Source organism: Pteropus medius, unplaced genomic scaffold (assembly GCF_902729225.1).
Source record: "Pteropus medius unplaced genomic scaffold, Ma_sr-lr_union100, whole genome shotgun sequence".
NCBI classification, from domain to species: domain Eukaryota; kingdom Metazoa; phylum Chordata; class Mammalia; order Chiroptera; family Pteropodidae; genus Pteropus; species Pteropus medius.
The window spans coordinates 6,459,209-6,474,316 of record NW_024343733.1 but is presented as its reverse complement, the minus strand read 5'-3'; the positions used below and the strand labels follow the sequence as shown (position 1 = coordinate 6,474,316).

Genomic DNA, 15,108 nt, shown 5'->3' with positions numbered 1-15,108 from the left:
ACAGTAAGGCATATATATATTTACATTGTGTTAACTTCCCATACAGATCACTTTTATTTTAGATTTAACATTTTTTGTGACTTAAAAAAAATCCTTCCTTATCAAAGTTATAAAGGTATTCTCTATTGTACTCTAGAAGTTTTTCTTTAATTAATTTGAAACTGATATTTCTGCATGATCCAATTTTATTCCTTTATGACTGTCATAGCACTATGTACTGGAGTCTAACCTTTGCACAGTATTATGTAATTCCACCTCTGCCATATATCAAGTTTCTCAGGTCTGCTTCTAGCAGTTCTTCTGTCCCACTGGCCAATTCATGCTACCCTGAGACACTTGTAAAGTAAGCCTGACATTGGTAAGACAAGTGCTCACTCTTTACTCTTCAAAGTGCCCTAACAATATTAAGACATTATTCTTTGAAACATTTTAGAACGGACTTGTGATATGTCCCAAAAAACTCTTTGGAGATGCACTGAATCCTCAGATCAACAGGCAGCTTTACCACATCAAGTCTTCCTAGCCAAGAACATCCTGTCTCTATTTATTCAAGTCTTCTTTAACATCTCTTAATAAAGTTGTAAATTTTTCTCCATTAAACATTTTACACATCTTTTGTTAGTTCCCATTTATATCAAAGGTGGTTCAGTCAGGAGAGCAGAAACCATGTCAGATATTTCAAACATGAAGGGATTTGATACAGGGAATTAGTGCTTTCAAAACAATTGAAAAGGCTACGGTGTGCGTACAAGTAAAGTGAGTCTCCTCGAACTGTCCATTTCACCTCTGCGGGCGTAGTCCAGCGAGCCAGGAAGCTGCCCTTGTCATCTATAGGCGAGGACACTGCAGAAAACTGCTGCCAGACCATGGTTACCCGGCAGCCCCGAGATGGCTGGCCCGTGGGGGATGTGGAAGCTACTGCAGTCACCTCAACCTAAAGCCCACACACCCACACCAGTGCTAGAGGAAGAAGGATTCTTCTACCTCCCTTTCACCTTCCAAATTTCATGGGAAGGATCTCATGGGCTAAATGATATTCAGAAGGCTGCTGGCAGTGGGGTCTGAGTGTTACGGTTCCAGCCTTCCAGCCCTGCAATGCAGGGAATGGACTGAATGCCCAGACTATATATAGCACGCCACCCATTTTCTGCCTTCCAAAACCAGGCTGAAATTACTGATCTAGTCTTACATTAGTCTTACATCTTTCCCCACTATCTTATCCCCGTGATGTTATATCTTTTATTGTAATTTCAGAAGGCTTTTAGCAGGGCAATGAAATGATCTTGTAAGGTCACTCCAGAAGTCCAGAAGTCCATGTTCAAAAGCAACCTGACCACGCACGGCTAAGGCTTCATACAGGTTTAAACTCTCCCCACACATCGGAAGGCCAGAGCAAAGGTGATTATTAGCTAACTTCCTGTCTGCACTTCCCTCCCAAGAAAGACTTTTCTTCTTCCCCTTTTTTTTTTCTTGATAGGGGGAAATATTAATGAAGACCTGACCGATATCCACGATGTTTTTAAAAATTAAGTTTAAAATAAACTAGAAAGAAATATGACAAAATTTCAGCAGTTATTAATTCAGGGAAGTGAGAAATAAGTATATTATTCTTTATATATTTTAACAACTTAAATTTCTCAGAATCCCAACTCTAAAAACAATCAGAAATCAACCTGCTTATCATACCTAGCTCATGGCATGGCACTATACCACAGGACAGGCACAGTACCAGGAGTCAAGGGAAAGAGGAGTGAGTCAGGAGATCCCACAGGGCCTCAGCCTCCTCGCCCCTCCTCCAGCACACCAGACCACTAGCCTCAGTGAGTTCACATACACTGTCATTATCATCGCACCCTCAGTGGTGAGGGCCTGGAGCACGCCATCTACTCAGAACTCTCGGCTCCTGTAGAATAGACTTTATTTTTCTGTCTGGGGAGAAAATACAGAAACTTATGTAACTTCAAGTCAACACTTGTGCTGAGTGGACTTGTAACTCTCTGTGCCAACCACAGGACCCAAAAGAGAAAACAGATCTAGTCACTGCCTTCAGCACGTCCACAGCACAAAGACAGATGAACAAGATGAACCATAAGAGTACCTACCATAGTTTCAGTGCCTATAACAGGTCAGTTATTACACACAACCTTACAAGCTAAATCAAAAGGTGCTCTGAGAAGTAGATAAGCTGTGCTTCCACTTTAAAACAAGCCAAGAACCATTTGGTCTTTGTTTAGAAAATTCTCTAGGAGGCTGGATATAAAGTCTCACCCCATTAAGTCAGGCCAGGGGACGCTCCCAGACACAGGGCTGTCCCAGAGGCTCCTGACCCAGCTGCCACCATTCCAACTCTCGTTTGGAAAGGCAATGTCTCAACCACAGACATGCACAATTCGATGAAGAACAGGCTCAAGGGACGATTAGGAAAGATTTCATTATAGGGGTCATCTTTATAGGCAAATACAGGCCAACCAGACCACCTCATTTCTTATGTTGAAACCCCCCCCTCAAAGAACTGTCCCAAGCTCGAATGTCACTTTTACTTGATGTCCTACTTGATCCCCTCGGTTAGAGTTAACTGAGTTTTAACACCTGGCCTACAGGAATTACAACGCTCTTTTCACTTACTGAATGTTGAAAAGAACCCCTGTTCTAGGCCAAGTCCCTCCCCCTGAAGAAGAGGACAGGTCTCCTGCCCTTAGGGGGCTCAGTCTGGAAAGAGAGATCAAGTATGGGCACAGGTGATGGTGAGAATTACCAGCGGTTCTATGTGCTGTCAGAGAGGGACAGAGCTGGTGTTGGCAGAAGCCAGCCTACAGCCAGAGAGCCCAGAGGTGCCCTCTTGCTGGAGCATCATCTAGCCAAGTCTTGAAGGATGGGCAGGATCTGTCCATGAAGAAACAAAACAGGTGGATTCCAGGAAAAAAGAGAGGCATAAATGAAGCATATGGCTAGGAAATTCTTAATGGAGTGGGCAGTGTAGGAAACAGCCCAGCTGAGTCACTGAAGGGGAAATAGTGATAAAGCAAGTTGGCAAAAAACAAACAAGCCAGACTATGAAGAAATCCCAGGCCAAAGAGTTTAGGTCTAAGATTCTCATGCTGGAGTAAGCCATGCCTTCCTCTTAGGGGCTTTATCAGGACCACTTGGGTCTTAAACACATTAGTGTGTGTGTGTCTGTCTCTCTCACACGCACGATGCTGCCCCATCTACCCCAACGCAAGTCGAAAACCGGGGATGTACTGAACGCCATTACTCATGAGGGGTGTTACACTCCTTGAGGGTGCCGGAGCAGAAACTAAGGGGAGAGAGAGCAACGCAGACTTTCTCTGACATCTGCATATCTTCAGGAGCATACGCATCACCAGAAGAAAACCCCCAAGTGAAAGATAACTAGTGACTGAGTGAGCAGGACAGAAAGGCAGAGCCAAAGGCCAGTCTAAATGATCCTCGTCAGGATTCTAGCCAAGTCGCAAAGGCGCCTACCCCCAGAGCCAGGCGAGGCGGAGGCAAGAGGCCACCAGAGTACAGGGCGCTGCTCTCGGGGCCAGCAGGACCTCCCGAAATGTGGCACCCCAGGTGCCTCTCTTGCCTCACCACAGCCCTGACTCTATCTTATGAGTTCTGAGATCCACCTGTGTTAGGCATCTATTTTTTAAAAAGACAGAGAGAGAAAGAGAGGGGAGAGGGTCAGCCCGAAATAATGTTCCAGCACATGGCTACAGCACAGGGTACCAGTTGACACCATCTCCCCCCGACGGGAAGCACGGGCCATGTGCGTCTGCCTGCCCGACACACTCACCTGGACAGTCGGCTTCGTCGCTCTTATCCTCACAAGTCACCAAGCCGTCACACTGCCAGGGGAGGGGGATGCACTGGATGGTGCCACTGCGACAGGCAAACTGCCCAGGGTTGCACCGCAGCTCTGTGGAACCAAAGGGCAAGAGGCCATTGAGGAAGTGGCAGTAGCAGTAGAGACCTGGAGTGGCCAGGCCTGCCACCACCCGGTCCTGCCACTGCCTGGTCCCCATGAGCGTAAGCCAGACACCAGGCAGCCTGCCCACAGCCTGCCTCCTCAGGGGCCTGCATGTATGCCCCAAGGAGGAGCTAAGAGTTGTGCCCACAACACCACAAGTCCCCAGAGCATCGCACCCCTCAAGACACAGATCTTTATGTGCCACCTCAAACACACACTGTCACGTGTCAGGCTCTGTGCTGCCCTGCAGAGTAGACAGAAATAAGAGGGCACACCTCTCACCTCCTGAGGGATTCTGGGTGAACAGAGAGGACATACATAAACACACACTGGGGTTTCTGACAAAGCGCAAACAGAGGTCACCACCACAGGAGCGTTCAAACAACGTGCTAAAACATGAAAGAAGGAGAAACTGCCTCTGCCTCAGGGCTCTGGAATGCTTCTTAAAGAAGGTGGGATGTGAACAGGGCTCCCAAGGCAGGTCGATGGCTTCAGAAGTTACCTAAAATGTAACAGGAAAGGAAGAGCAGTTCAGAAAAAGCAGGCTTAAGGAAATATCACGGGGTAGTATAGCATGCTAAATAGACTGTGTGTGAGATGACAGATGAGGAATAACTGGAGATAAGATCAGAAATATAAGAAGGGTCAGATTGTGGAAATTCTGAAGGGAAGATAATTCTGACCTTTATTTGGTATGTTGTAGGGAACCAATAAGTAACGTGATAAGATTTGTGTTTTAAGCAGGTATAACTGGCAAAAATTTCTGAAAACAGTTAATTAAAATGGGGAACCAGACAAAAATATTGAATAACTCGGCAAAGTAAGGTCTTGAACTGTGGCAAGGAGTTGGTAAATTACAGCCCAACGGGCCAATTCCTACTCTTCCCACCAGTTTTCAAAACAAAGTTTTATTGGAACATAGCCACAAGTATGTATTGTCTAGGGCTGCTTTTGAGCTGTAACAGCAGAGCTGAGTGGCTGCAAGAGAGACTACATGACCTGCAAAGCCAAAAATATTTACTCTCTCTCTGATCCTTCAAGGAAAAGTCAGCAGGCTCTGGAACCAAGGTGGCAGTTGATAAATGGGCAAACCTTGGAACCAAGGAAAAACAATGAGGTGTGAGGGATGGAGCCCTGCACACCAAAATGATGACACAGGAAGAGTGGAGTTACAGGGACAAATGTAACCACCCACTTGAAACAACTAAGGACAAAATATAAGAAAACACCAGTTGTCCAGACAATGGACATCAAACAATGAAGGACAATGATCTCAGGTCAGAAAACACGAGTGAACCTTACCACCTGAGGAATATTTCCAGGCTGCAGAGCAGGGAGAGGGACGCCCAGTGCCCAGAAGACTCTTGGGGCTGAGTGGATGCAACTAAAAACAGGGAAACCAAGGCAGGTAGTGCTCATAGGACAGTGCTCTGGAGAGCACACGAGAAGAAAGAGCTGCACAGACAAGACTCCAGAGATGTACAGAGGGACCCCTGGGGCGGTGAGCAGGGTGTGATCAGTGCTGGGTGGGAGGAAACTACCCCAGGCCTGGGAAAGAACCACCCTACAGGACTGGAGGGAACGAACCAAAGAAGTTCGGCAGGGCCACGAACAGTGTCTATTCTGGAGCCAGACTGGAAAAACTCATGATTCGTGGGGCACTGAGACAAGTACCCAGAAGAGTCTTGCCTCGTTAGTGGGGGAAAATGATCTCCAGACTAAAAGCTGCTCAGTCCTGCCTAACAAAGAGTAAAAGCAAGAGCTGACAAAATCAAGTTGTTTCCAAGTTACATCCTACAACAAAGCTCAAGAATATTTATAGAAATGCAAAACTATGCAGCAGCAAAAAAGGCAAAATTCATAAAGTCTGGCATTCAATAAAAAATTACCAGAAATACAAAAAAAAAACCCAGGAAATTATAAACAAAATGAGAAAAAATTCACTCACTCAAAACTGACCAAGAAATGGTACAAATGAGAATACAAACAAGTATGTGAAATGTTATAACTGTACTGCAAATGCTCAAGAGGCTAGAGAGAAAATTAAGTAGAGATATGAAAGATTTTTAAAAAGAAACTAACTTTCTGGAGATGAGAAGTACAGTGCCAGAGATGAAAAATATACTGCGTAAGATTAATAGATTCAGTTTTGTAGAGGAAAAGCTAGTGACTGGAAGACAATAAAGATGCGCTACATTAAAACACAGAAAGAAAAAAACGGCTAGAAGAAATGAACTGTGAGCTGTAGGACAACTTCAAGCATCCTAACATATATGTACTTAGAGGGGGGAACAGATGAAACAGTTGAAGAAACAATGGCAGAAAAACTTCCCAATTTGATGGACACTATAAACCCACAGATCCAAGAGCTCAATGAATCCCAAACACAAGAAATATAAAGAACACTACTCCAAGACATATCATAATCAAATTGCTTAACACCAGTGATAAAGGAAAAAAATCTTAAAAGTAGTCAGAGGAAAAAAAAAAACATTATACACAGAGAAACAAAGATAAAAATGATAGTAGATTTCTCATTAGAAACAATACAAGCTGGAAGACAGCGGAGAAATTCTTTTAAGTTCTGAAAAGAAAAATAAGTTGTTAACCTAGAATTATTTAATGCAAAACATGTATACTATATTGCAAGGTTTATATATATGTAGCAGTAAAACTCTGACAACAGCAGCAACAAAAGTTATTAGAGAAGCAGGAGCATATTGTTGTAATGCTCCTAAAGTGATATGTCACGTGAAGGTAAACTGTAATAAGTTAAAGATAAATGCCATTAAACTAACACAAGAATTACAGCAAGTAACCCAACAAAAACGACAAAACGGAATAAAAATAAACCCAAAAGAAGGCAGAAAGAAAAGGAAACAAACAACAGATGGTGCAAATTTAAAATAAATGACAAAATGATAGATTTTGATTAATTCTGCCTAACTGATAACTATATGGGGTGATCCAAGCACCCCAATTAAAAGGCAAATTTATAACACAGGTAAAAAAGCAAGACCCAACTATATATTGCCTAAAAGAAACCCACTTTACATAAGGACATAAATAGGTGAAAACAGAACATGGAAAAAGACATAGCATGCTAACATTGACCAAAAGCTGGAGTGGTTATATTAATACCACACAAAGCAGACTGAAAGGCATATAATATTGCCGGGAATAAAGAAGGTGATTTAATCATGATAAAGAACAATAATCCTAAATGTTTATGCATCTATAGCAGAGCTTTAAAATACGAACAAAAAACTGTAGTAATTGCTAATAGACAAACTCATAAATATAGTCAGAGATTTCAATCTCCTCTCTCAATAACTGACAGGACAAGCAGACAAATCAGCAAGGACACAGACACCTGAACACCACTATCAACCAACTGGACCTAACCAACATTTATAGCACTCTCCACCCAAAAACAGCAAAATATACAATTCTTTTCGTATGCATACATAATATTTACCATAACAGATATTATGGGCTGTTAAACAAATCTCAGTAAACATATAATGATCTAAATCATACAAAGTATATTGGTTTGATGACAACTGAATTAAATAAAAAATCAACTGCATAAAGATATCCTGAAAATCCCCCCAATTGTATGGACGTATGCCTAAATATCCTATGAGTCAAAGAAGAAATATAGGGCAAATAAGCACATATAAAATTCCTCTAAAGGCACAAACTACCAGAGTTCACTCAAAAAGAAATCAATAACCTGTATAACATTATAGCTATTAAAGAAATTGAATTTTTAGTTAAAAACCTTCACACCAAGAAAACTCCTAGCCCAGATGGCTTCACTGGAAAATTCTACTAAATATTTATGGAAGAAATAACACCAATTCCATACAAACTCTTCCAGAAACTTAAATATTAAAAAATTACCATAACAATCGCATCAAAAAATAGGAAATACTTAGGGACAAATCTAATGACAGATATGTAAGTCTTATACACTGAAAATTACAGAATATTACTAAGAAGAAATTTTTAAAGGCCTAAACCTATGGGGATACACAAAGAGTTCATGAATCAATAAACTCAATACTGTGAAGATATCAATTTTACCCAAATTCATTATAGATTAATGCAATCCCAATCAATATTCCAGCAGGCCTTTCTATAGAAACTGACAAACTGACTCAAATTCATATGGAAATGCAAAGAACTTAGAATACCCAAGACAACTTTGAAAGGAAGAACAAAGTTGGAGGACTCACATTATTTGATGTGAGCACTTATTATAAAGGTACAGTAATGAAGACAGAGAAAGACAAATGCCATATGATTTCACTTATATGTGGAATCTAATGAACAAAATAAACAAAACAAAAACAAATGCATAGATACAGAGAACATTTTGATGGTTGCCAGATGGGAAGGGGATTTTGGGGGCTAGGTGAAAAAGGGGGAAGGGATTAAGTAGTACAAATTCGTAGTTACAAAACAGTCATGAAGATGTAAAGTATGGCATAAAGAATATAGCCAATAATATTGTAATAACTATGTTGTCAGATGAGTACTAGATTCATCAGGGTGATCACTGTTCAAGTTATATAAATGTCTGATCATTACGTTCTACCTGAAACTAATATAATATTTATGTCAACTACAATTGAAAAAAAATTTTAATTATTTTTAAAAAGTAAAAAAGAAGCTTGGCATAAGCATCAAGACAGATATAAAGATCAATGGAACCAGAACAGAGTATCCAGAAATAAGCCCACACATATGCGGGCAAATGATTTATGACAAAGGTGCAAAGGCAATTCCCTGGAGAAAGAACAGTCCTCTCAACAAATGGTACTGGGACAACTGGATATCCATTTTTAAAAGAACTTTGATCCATTCTCTGTATCAAAAATTAACTCAAAATAGATCATAGACCTAAAAGAAAAACCTAAAACTACAAAACTTCTAAAAGAAAATATAGGAGAAAATCTTTGTGACCTTGGCTTAGGCAAAGATTTCTTAGATACATATAACAGAAGTACAATCCATAAAAGAAAAAGTTGATAAATTGGACTTCATTGAAATTGAGAACTTTTCTTTTTCAAAATATACTGTTAATAAAAAGACAAGTCACATACTGGAAGAAAACATTTGTAAATGAAATATCTGATAAAGCACTGGTATCCAGAATATATATCTTGAATTTCGCTAAAACCCACCCAATTTTAAAAATGAGCAAAAGGTTTTAATGAACATTTAACCAAAGAAAATATGGCAAATAAACAAATAAAAGATTACTGTCATTAAGGAAACAGGAATTAAAGTCATGAGATGCCATGACATACTTGTTAGTGGCTAAAATTAAAAAGAATGATGATACTAAGTGCTGGAAAGTATGTGAAGTAATTGGAATTCTCCTGGATTACTAAAGAGAACGCAAAATGGTACAAGTGCTTTGGAAAACAAGTTGACAGTTTCTAAAAGGCTTAAAACACAACACACACACACACACAGAGCCATATGACCCAGTCATTCCACTCTTAGGTATTTACCCGAGAAATGAAAATACAAGGCCTTGTTCAGAATAATTTTATTTTTAATAGCCAAAAGCTAGAAACAATCTAAATGTCCAAAACAAGTGAATGGATAAACAAGTGGCTGTATAGTCATACAATGGAATATTACTCATCAATAAAAAGGAATGAAACACTGATATATACAGCAACATGTAAAAATAAAACAAAACAGAACAAAAAGAAGTGGCCAGCTGCAGGCTGTAGTTTGCCAACCTATGTTCTAGAGTTTAAGTGCAGGGATAACCTTCTTCCCTCCACCCCATACTTAACACCCAGCACAGGGAGGCACTCACTAAATGTCTGACAAACTGAAATGCTCAAAGATCGTCCTCTATTCTTTAAGTCCATAGCAATGTGTCAACAGCCCTCTGATATCTCTTCTCTTCCTTCCTGATTCACTCCTAGTGCAGGGGCTGTTCTGAAAGCAATCCAGTGTGTGAGTCACTGGTTAACACATGTGAACCACTTATTCAGAAAATATTTACTGTGCACCTGCTTTGTGTCAGGCAACTCCCCAGGTGACTGGGCCAGAGCAGTAAACAAAGCAGGTAAACTCAGGACTTGCATCGTGTGGCAGAGACTGATGTACAGTCAGCTGCATGGTATGTCAGCCAGTGATTCTGGTGGTTCTAACTGGCATTACTCCGTGAATCAGCATTCCCCTCCTTTCTTCCTCAATATCTTCTTTAGGCCCTTTGTAATCGGCACAATTTCTGCCTTAAAGTTGTCCAAAGCAGTCCCTCCCTCTTCCCACTACTGGCTTTGCCAAGGTCCTGTCCCCGGCCTTCTGTTGTGATGACTGTCTTCTGGCTATAAAAGGGAGAGGTAGGTAGGCTCTTCCTAGCCAATAGATAGCACTTTTTGAAATAATCCATGCCCCCACAATATCAAAACGAGAATTGCGATCACATTCACCGTTCTCAAATTTTTTCCTCCCAAGACCCCTTTACACTCTTAAAATTTCTGAGGACCCCAAAGACCTTTTATTTATGTGGGTTATATCCACTAACATTTACTGTATTAGAAATTAAAATTGAGAAATGTTTTTAAACACAAGATTCCCAAGCACATGCTCAAAAGTCAAACAGAGTTACCATGTGACCCAGCAATCCTACTCTTAGGTGTAACATCCAAAAGAACTGAAAGCAAGGACTCAAATATACCCATACACTGATGTTCACAGCAGCATTACTCACAATTGCCAAGAGGTGGAAACAACTCAAGTGTTCATCAACAGATGAATGGATAAACAAAATGTGGTAGAGCCATACTATGGGATATTACAGGATCATAAAAAAAAAAGAAAGAAAGAAAGAAAGAAACTGACACATGCTACAGCATGGACGAAACTTAAGGGCATTATGCTAGGTGAAATAAGCTAGACAGAGAAGAACAAATGCTACATGATTTCATTTATGTCCATAAAGTAGTCAAATTCAGAGACAGAAAGTAGAACATAGGCTGCCAGGGGCTGGGGGAGGGGGATTTACCCTTTAATAGGTATAGAGTTTCAGTGTGGGAAGGTGAAAAAGTTCTGCAAAGGGAGAGTGGTTGATAGTTGCACAACACTGTTTATGTACTTACTGCCACTTAAGTGTACATCTAAAAATGGATAAAGTGGTAAATTTTGTTATGTGTATTTTACCACAAATTTTTTAAATCCCTTAAAAAAGAGAATCCCAAGCACTTATCCCATTAGCTGTCCCCCACTACCTGTCAAGTAGCCTCTGGAAATGCCGCCAATGCACTTTTGAGTGTAATGAGAGAGAGAGGCAAATGACACCTCAGTATTATTATGAAAACAGCTTTGACCTCGCAGAGCCACCCAGGACCCCTGGCCACACTTGGAGAACTACTGCTTTAAACTATGTAACGTGTGGAAATAAGATTTGCGCCATGTAGAAATTTATAAGTCTCTGCAACACAGTCTTTCTCTAGATTCCATTTTTCCTTTGTCAGCAAACCTTGGCCTTATTTTAAATTATGTAAACCGAGCTGTCTCAAATTACTGTGTGACATTTAATATGCTGCCTAAATTGTTTGGAATTGATTTCTCAACATTTGCCCACAAAGAAATAGAGGAAGACAGAGTACAGTGGAAGTGCAGGTGTCCATAGCCACACTGCTCAGGAAATCAAAAAATTTCCCGCCAAGAAATGCAGGAAAGAATTCTACCCCATCTCTTCCCACTGCCCACAGCCCACTCCAACGGCTTCCACCACTGGAATGAGATCCTCAGATGCAGCCGCCATGTCCACCCAGAGACCAGAAGGTCTCAGATCCATAGTGGCAGTGCAGCCTCCATCAGATTGTTGCGACATTCTTCCTTGGAAAGAGCTAACAGCTGCTTCCCAGCAGGGCAGGGTGTTCCCCCAGGTCCTCGTTTGGCCTCCTACACCGGGCAATACTGGGACAGAGATATTTATCCAGCACCACACTTAGAACCAGTGGAAGAAGGGAAAGGATCTGGCTAGGCCCTGCTGTACAAGTGACGTGACAGCTCTAGAATAGCCTCCATGGGATTCTGGGTCCTGTTCTGCATCATGGAACATGGGCCAGCCATCTCTCTGGACACTTTCAAGAATGGTCACAAACCACTGATGACAACATTGGTCACTAAAATACACAGCAGAGGGCATCCCTGCTAAGCAGGCCTTCTGAAGAAAGGTTACTTGTGCTGAGGCAGGGGTGAAAATAGGAGCTTCAACTAGGCCTCAGGATGGACAGCACCTGAACCACCAGCAAACATGAGGAAAGCCTACCTGTCAGGGCCCAGCCTGGACAAGTGCCACCGAGCAGGAAAAGGAGCACTCTCATCACCCAATGGGAGATAAGACCAAAAGGTACAGCAGGACTAGATGGCTCATGGACACACTATGGCTCCAGGAGTGGATGCTGCTGGCAGTGGAAGAGAGCTCCATCAGAACACCAGTTGGCAGCAGGACGAAAAATGAATTTAGGAGGGCAGAACTAGGAGGTGAGGGAAAGCATTACCAGGCACCCACAACAGTTCACAGGAGATCATTCCGGAATAAACTGTGAATAAATTGTGATTACGTTACAAAGCCCCTGCCTTCTCTACAGTGTTCTAAATGCCATTTGCCCTTTCAGGAGGGCCTTCCCCCCAACACCTTACTCATTTCTGGTTCTTGGGACCCGTGGCTGGGCAGTCCCTGTACCACCCCCACCCCAACCCCACTGCAGCCCCTCTGGCCTTTTCCCAGTGTTGTCATTTCAAAGCTCCAGCAGGCTTACTTGTAACTTCCCTGTCCCTATAGCTTCCTGGCACAGTGAATCAGCTCTGAAAGAGGCCCCAGCTCCTGAACTGCAGTGAAGCCCCTATGTGCCATGACACCTACTCAATCTCAATGGCCTTCATTCCTTCACCTGTGAAACGTGGGGGTGATCATCCTTGCTCTACTCTCCTAACTTTTGGGGTGTGGGGTGGTCATGAGGCCCCAAAGAGAAAGCCACTAAAACAGTGCTTGGTTGCAGAACAGTTTCACGTATTACGTTCCTTGGAATGAGTCTTGAGGCCCTCTGACAAGTCAAATGCTCTCAGAGGGACCCACAAGGGGAAAGAGAGAATGGGGGCAGGGATCAGGGACCAGAAGCTTTGCACAGCACGGTGTGCAACTGGGTCTCAGGCAGCGAAGCCCAGTTAAGGCTGCTGTTAATAGTACGCCTAGGCGTCCCTCACCTCTGGCAGGCGCCCGGGTTGCAGCAGGAATGATGCCAAGCTGAAATGAGCTCAGAGACCAGCTGGCTCCACGATTCTGACACACGAGGGCCCAGAGTTCAAGAGGAAGTAAGACATGTGTGGCTCAGAGAAAGCTAAAGAACTGAAGTTTTATTACTAAAATTTAAAGGAAAACCAGAGACTGCTACAGTTATTGAAACAACTACCTAGTCCAGCCAGCTTACGTCACAGAATGGCCAACCTGTCTGCTCCATATCAGATGTCAAGTTGGCAGCAGCAGAATGGGACCCAGAAACCAGGCTCTGAGCTCTTTCACCCAGATCTCCATCCCGAAAGCCAGTACAGCTAAGCAGGAATTAGGTCATGAATGGGGCTGGAATGGCAGCTGCCCCCATCAGGAGGACCTTCTTTCTGATTTGGGGCATGGCCAACCCATCCTCTTTCAGAGGGCTGGGTCCAAACTTTCTGATTCTGACCCATTTCTTCTTTGGTAAGACAGAAGACAGGACTTAAGAAATACTGTGACTCCGTAGAGCAGGCCACACAAAGCCCCAGGAAACTAGGAGTGTCCGACTACTGATGGCAACCTGAACAGCCAGAGATGTATTAAATATACTTAAAACATGAAAACATTCCTGTTATGGTTTTGAAATAGATCCATGAATTCTTTGATATGCTTTTCTAAATGCCAGTTGCTCCCCAGTCACTGTGACCACCAAACTCACTTTCAAATAGCCCCTGGGGCATGAGGAGAATTGCCTTCAGTCAGCCCTCCCTGTGGGAGGGGAGGCTCATCTGACTGCTGAGTCTGTGTGACAGTGCTCCCTGCTCCCTGACAAGGACAAGTAGGTGACCAGCTCAGGGGGGCTGCCAAGCACAGGGGGAGTGTTAGCTACTTTCTCCTATTAGCCAAGGAGTCACAGGGCTGACAGTGGAGAATGCCACACCAGAACCAAGTGACAAGGCTGAACTTCAGTATTTATTTCTCATAAATAACAAGCATTTGCTACATCTAAGAGATTAAGCTACCATCATCTGCTACATTCTTTCCTCAGACACAGACACTGCCCAAATGGGACACTGGCTCGTCTGCCCTGCCCTCCAATTTCTCCTGACATAGATACTTGGGGAAGGAGGCCCTGCTTAAACTGAGTTATCCTAGAAGAGGAGAGAGAGGCCGTAAGGAAAAGGATATGACTGGAGAGAAGAAGCAGGTTCACCAAGCGATTCTTTGAAATGAATAACACTTCAAGAAAAGAACAGCAACCTGCAATGATTCTATATTTTATGAAGGTGGAGGTGGAGGATGGGGAGGTATATACTTGAGAATAAGACCAGGACAAGAGGGCAGGGCAGAACCGGAGTAATAGCTTTCTCGTATCTGGCATAACATCTACCAACAGTTTCATCCAATACTCATTCCACATTTTGATGACAGTCACCAGTATAGTTCATCTCAAGAGAAACAACAGCTGTAGCAAAATCAGATTCTTGAATGTTCATTTTCCCTGTGCCAGGCAATGTATCAAGTGCCTTGAATACATTATTATATTTAAATTCTTAAGGCAATCTGTTACCTCCTTCAAACAAACAAGGCCAGGATCAAGCGCTATGCTAGAGGCAAGCAAGAAGAGCAGAATGAAAAATACAAGGTCTCTGCCCTCATGGAGCTCAAAGTCAAATAAGGAGGCAGAATATCTTCCCAACCTTGGGGCAGGCAAAGATTTCAGAGGGAAACATAAAAAGCATAACCGTAAAAAAATAAACAAAAAAAAAAAGATAAACTAAACTTCTTTAAAATTATCTTTCATCAAAAGTTCCCTAAAGATACATAGATCAATGAAGCAGAACAGAGAGCTAGATATAGTCACACAAATGTGGCCAAC

At 42.4% G+C, this 15,108-nt stretch overlaps 1 protein-coding gene across 5 annotated transcripts in view; it reads right to left on the bottom strand.

The window, feature by feature from the left end:
* DGCR2 (DiGeorge syndrome critical region gene 2) overlaps positions 1 to 15,108 on the bottom strand; it is a 74,582-nt gene that overhangs the window by 44,957 nt on the left and 14,517 nt on the right. For 2 of the 5 annotated variants that reach the window (XM_039868362.1, XM_039868363.1), the window contains exon 2: positions 3,800 to 3,922. The exons of 2 other annotated variants lie outside the window; for them this stretch is intronic. In XM_039868362.1, the coding sequence (XP_039724296.1) occupies positions 3,800 to 3,922 (123 nt within the window). Of the gene's footprint in view, positions 1 to 3,799; positions 3,923 to 4,255; positions 4,476 to 5,275; positions 5,408 to 15,108 lie in introns of those variants that run through there. One more of the 5 variants, XM_039868361.1, reaches the window with a different exon arrangement.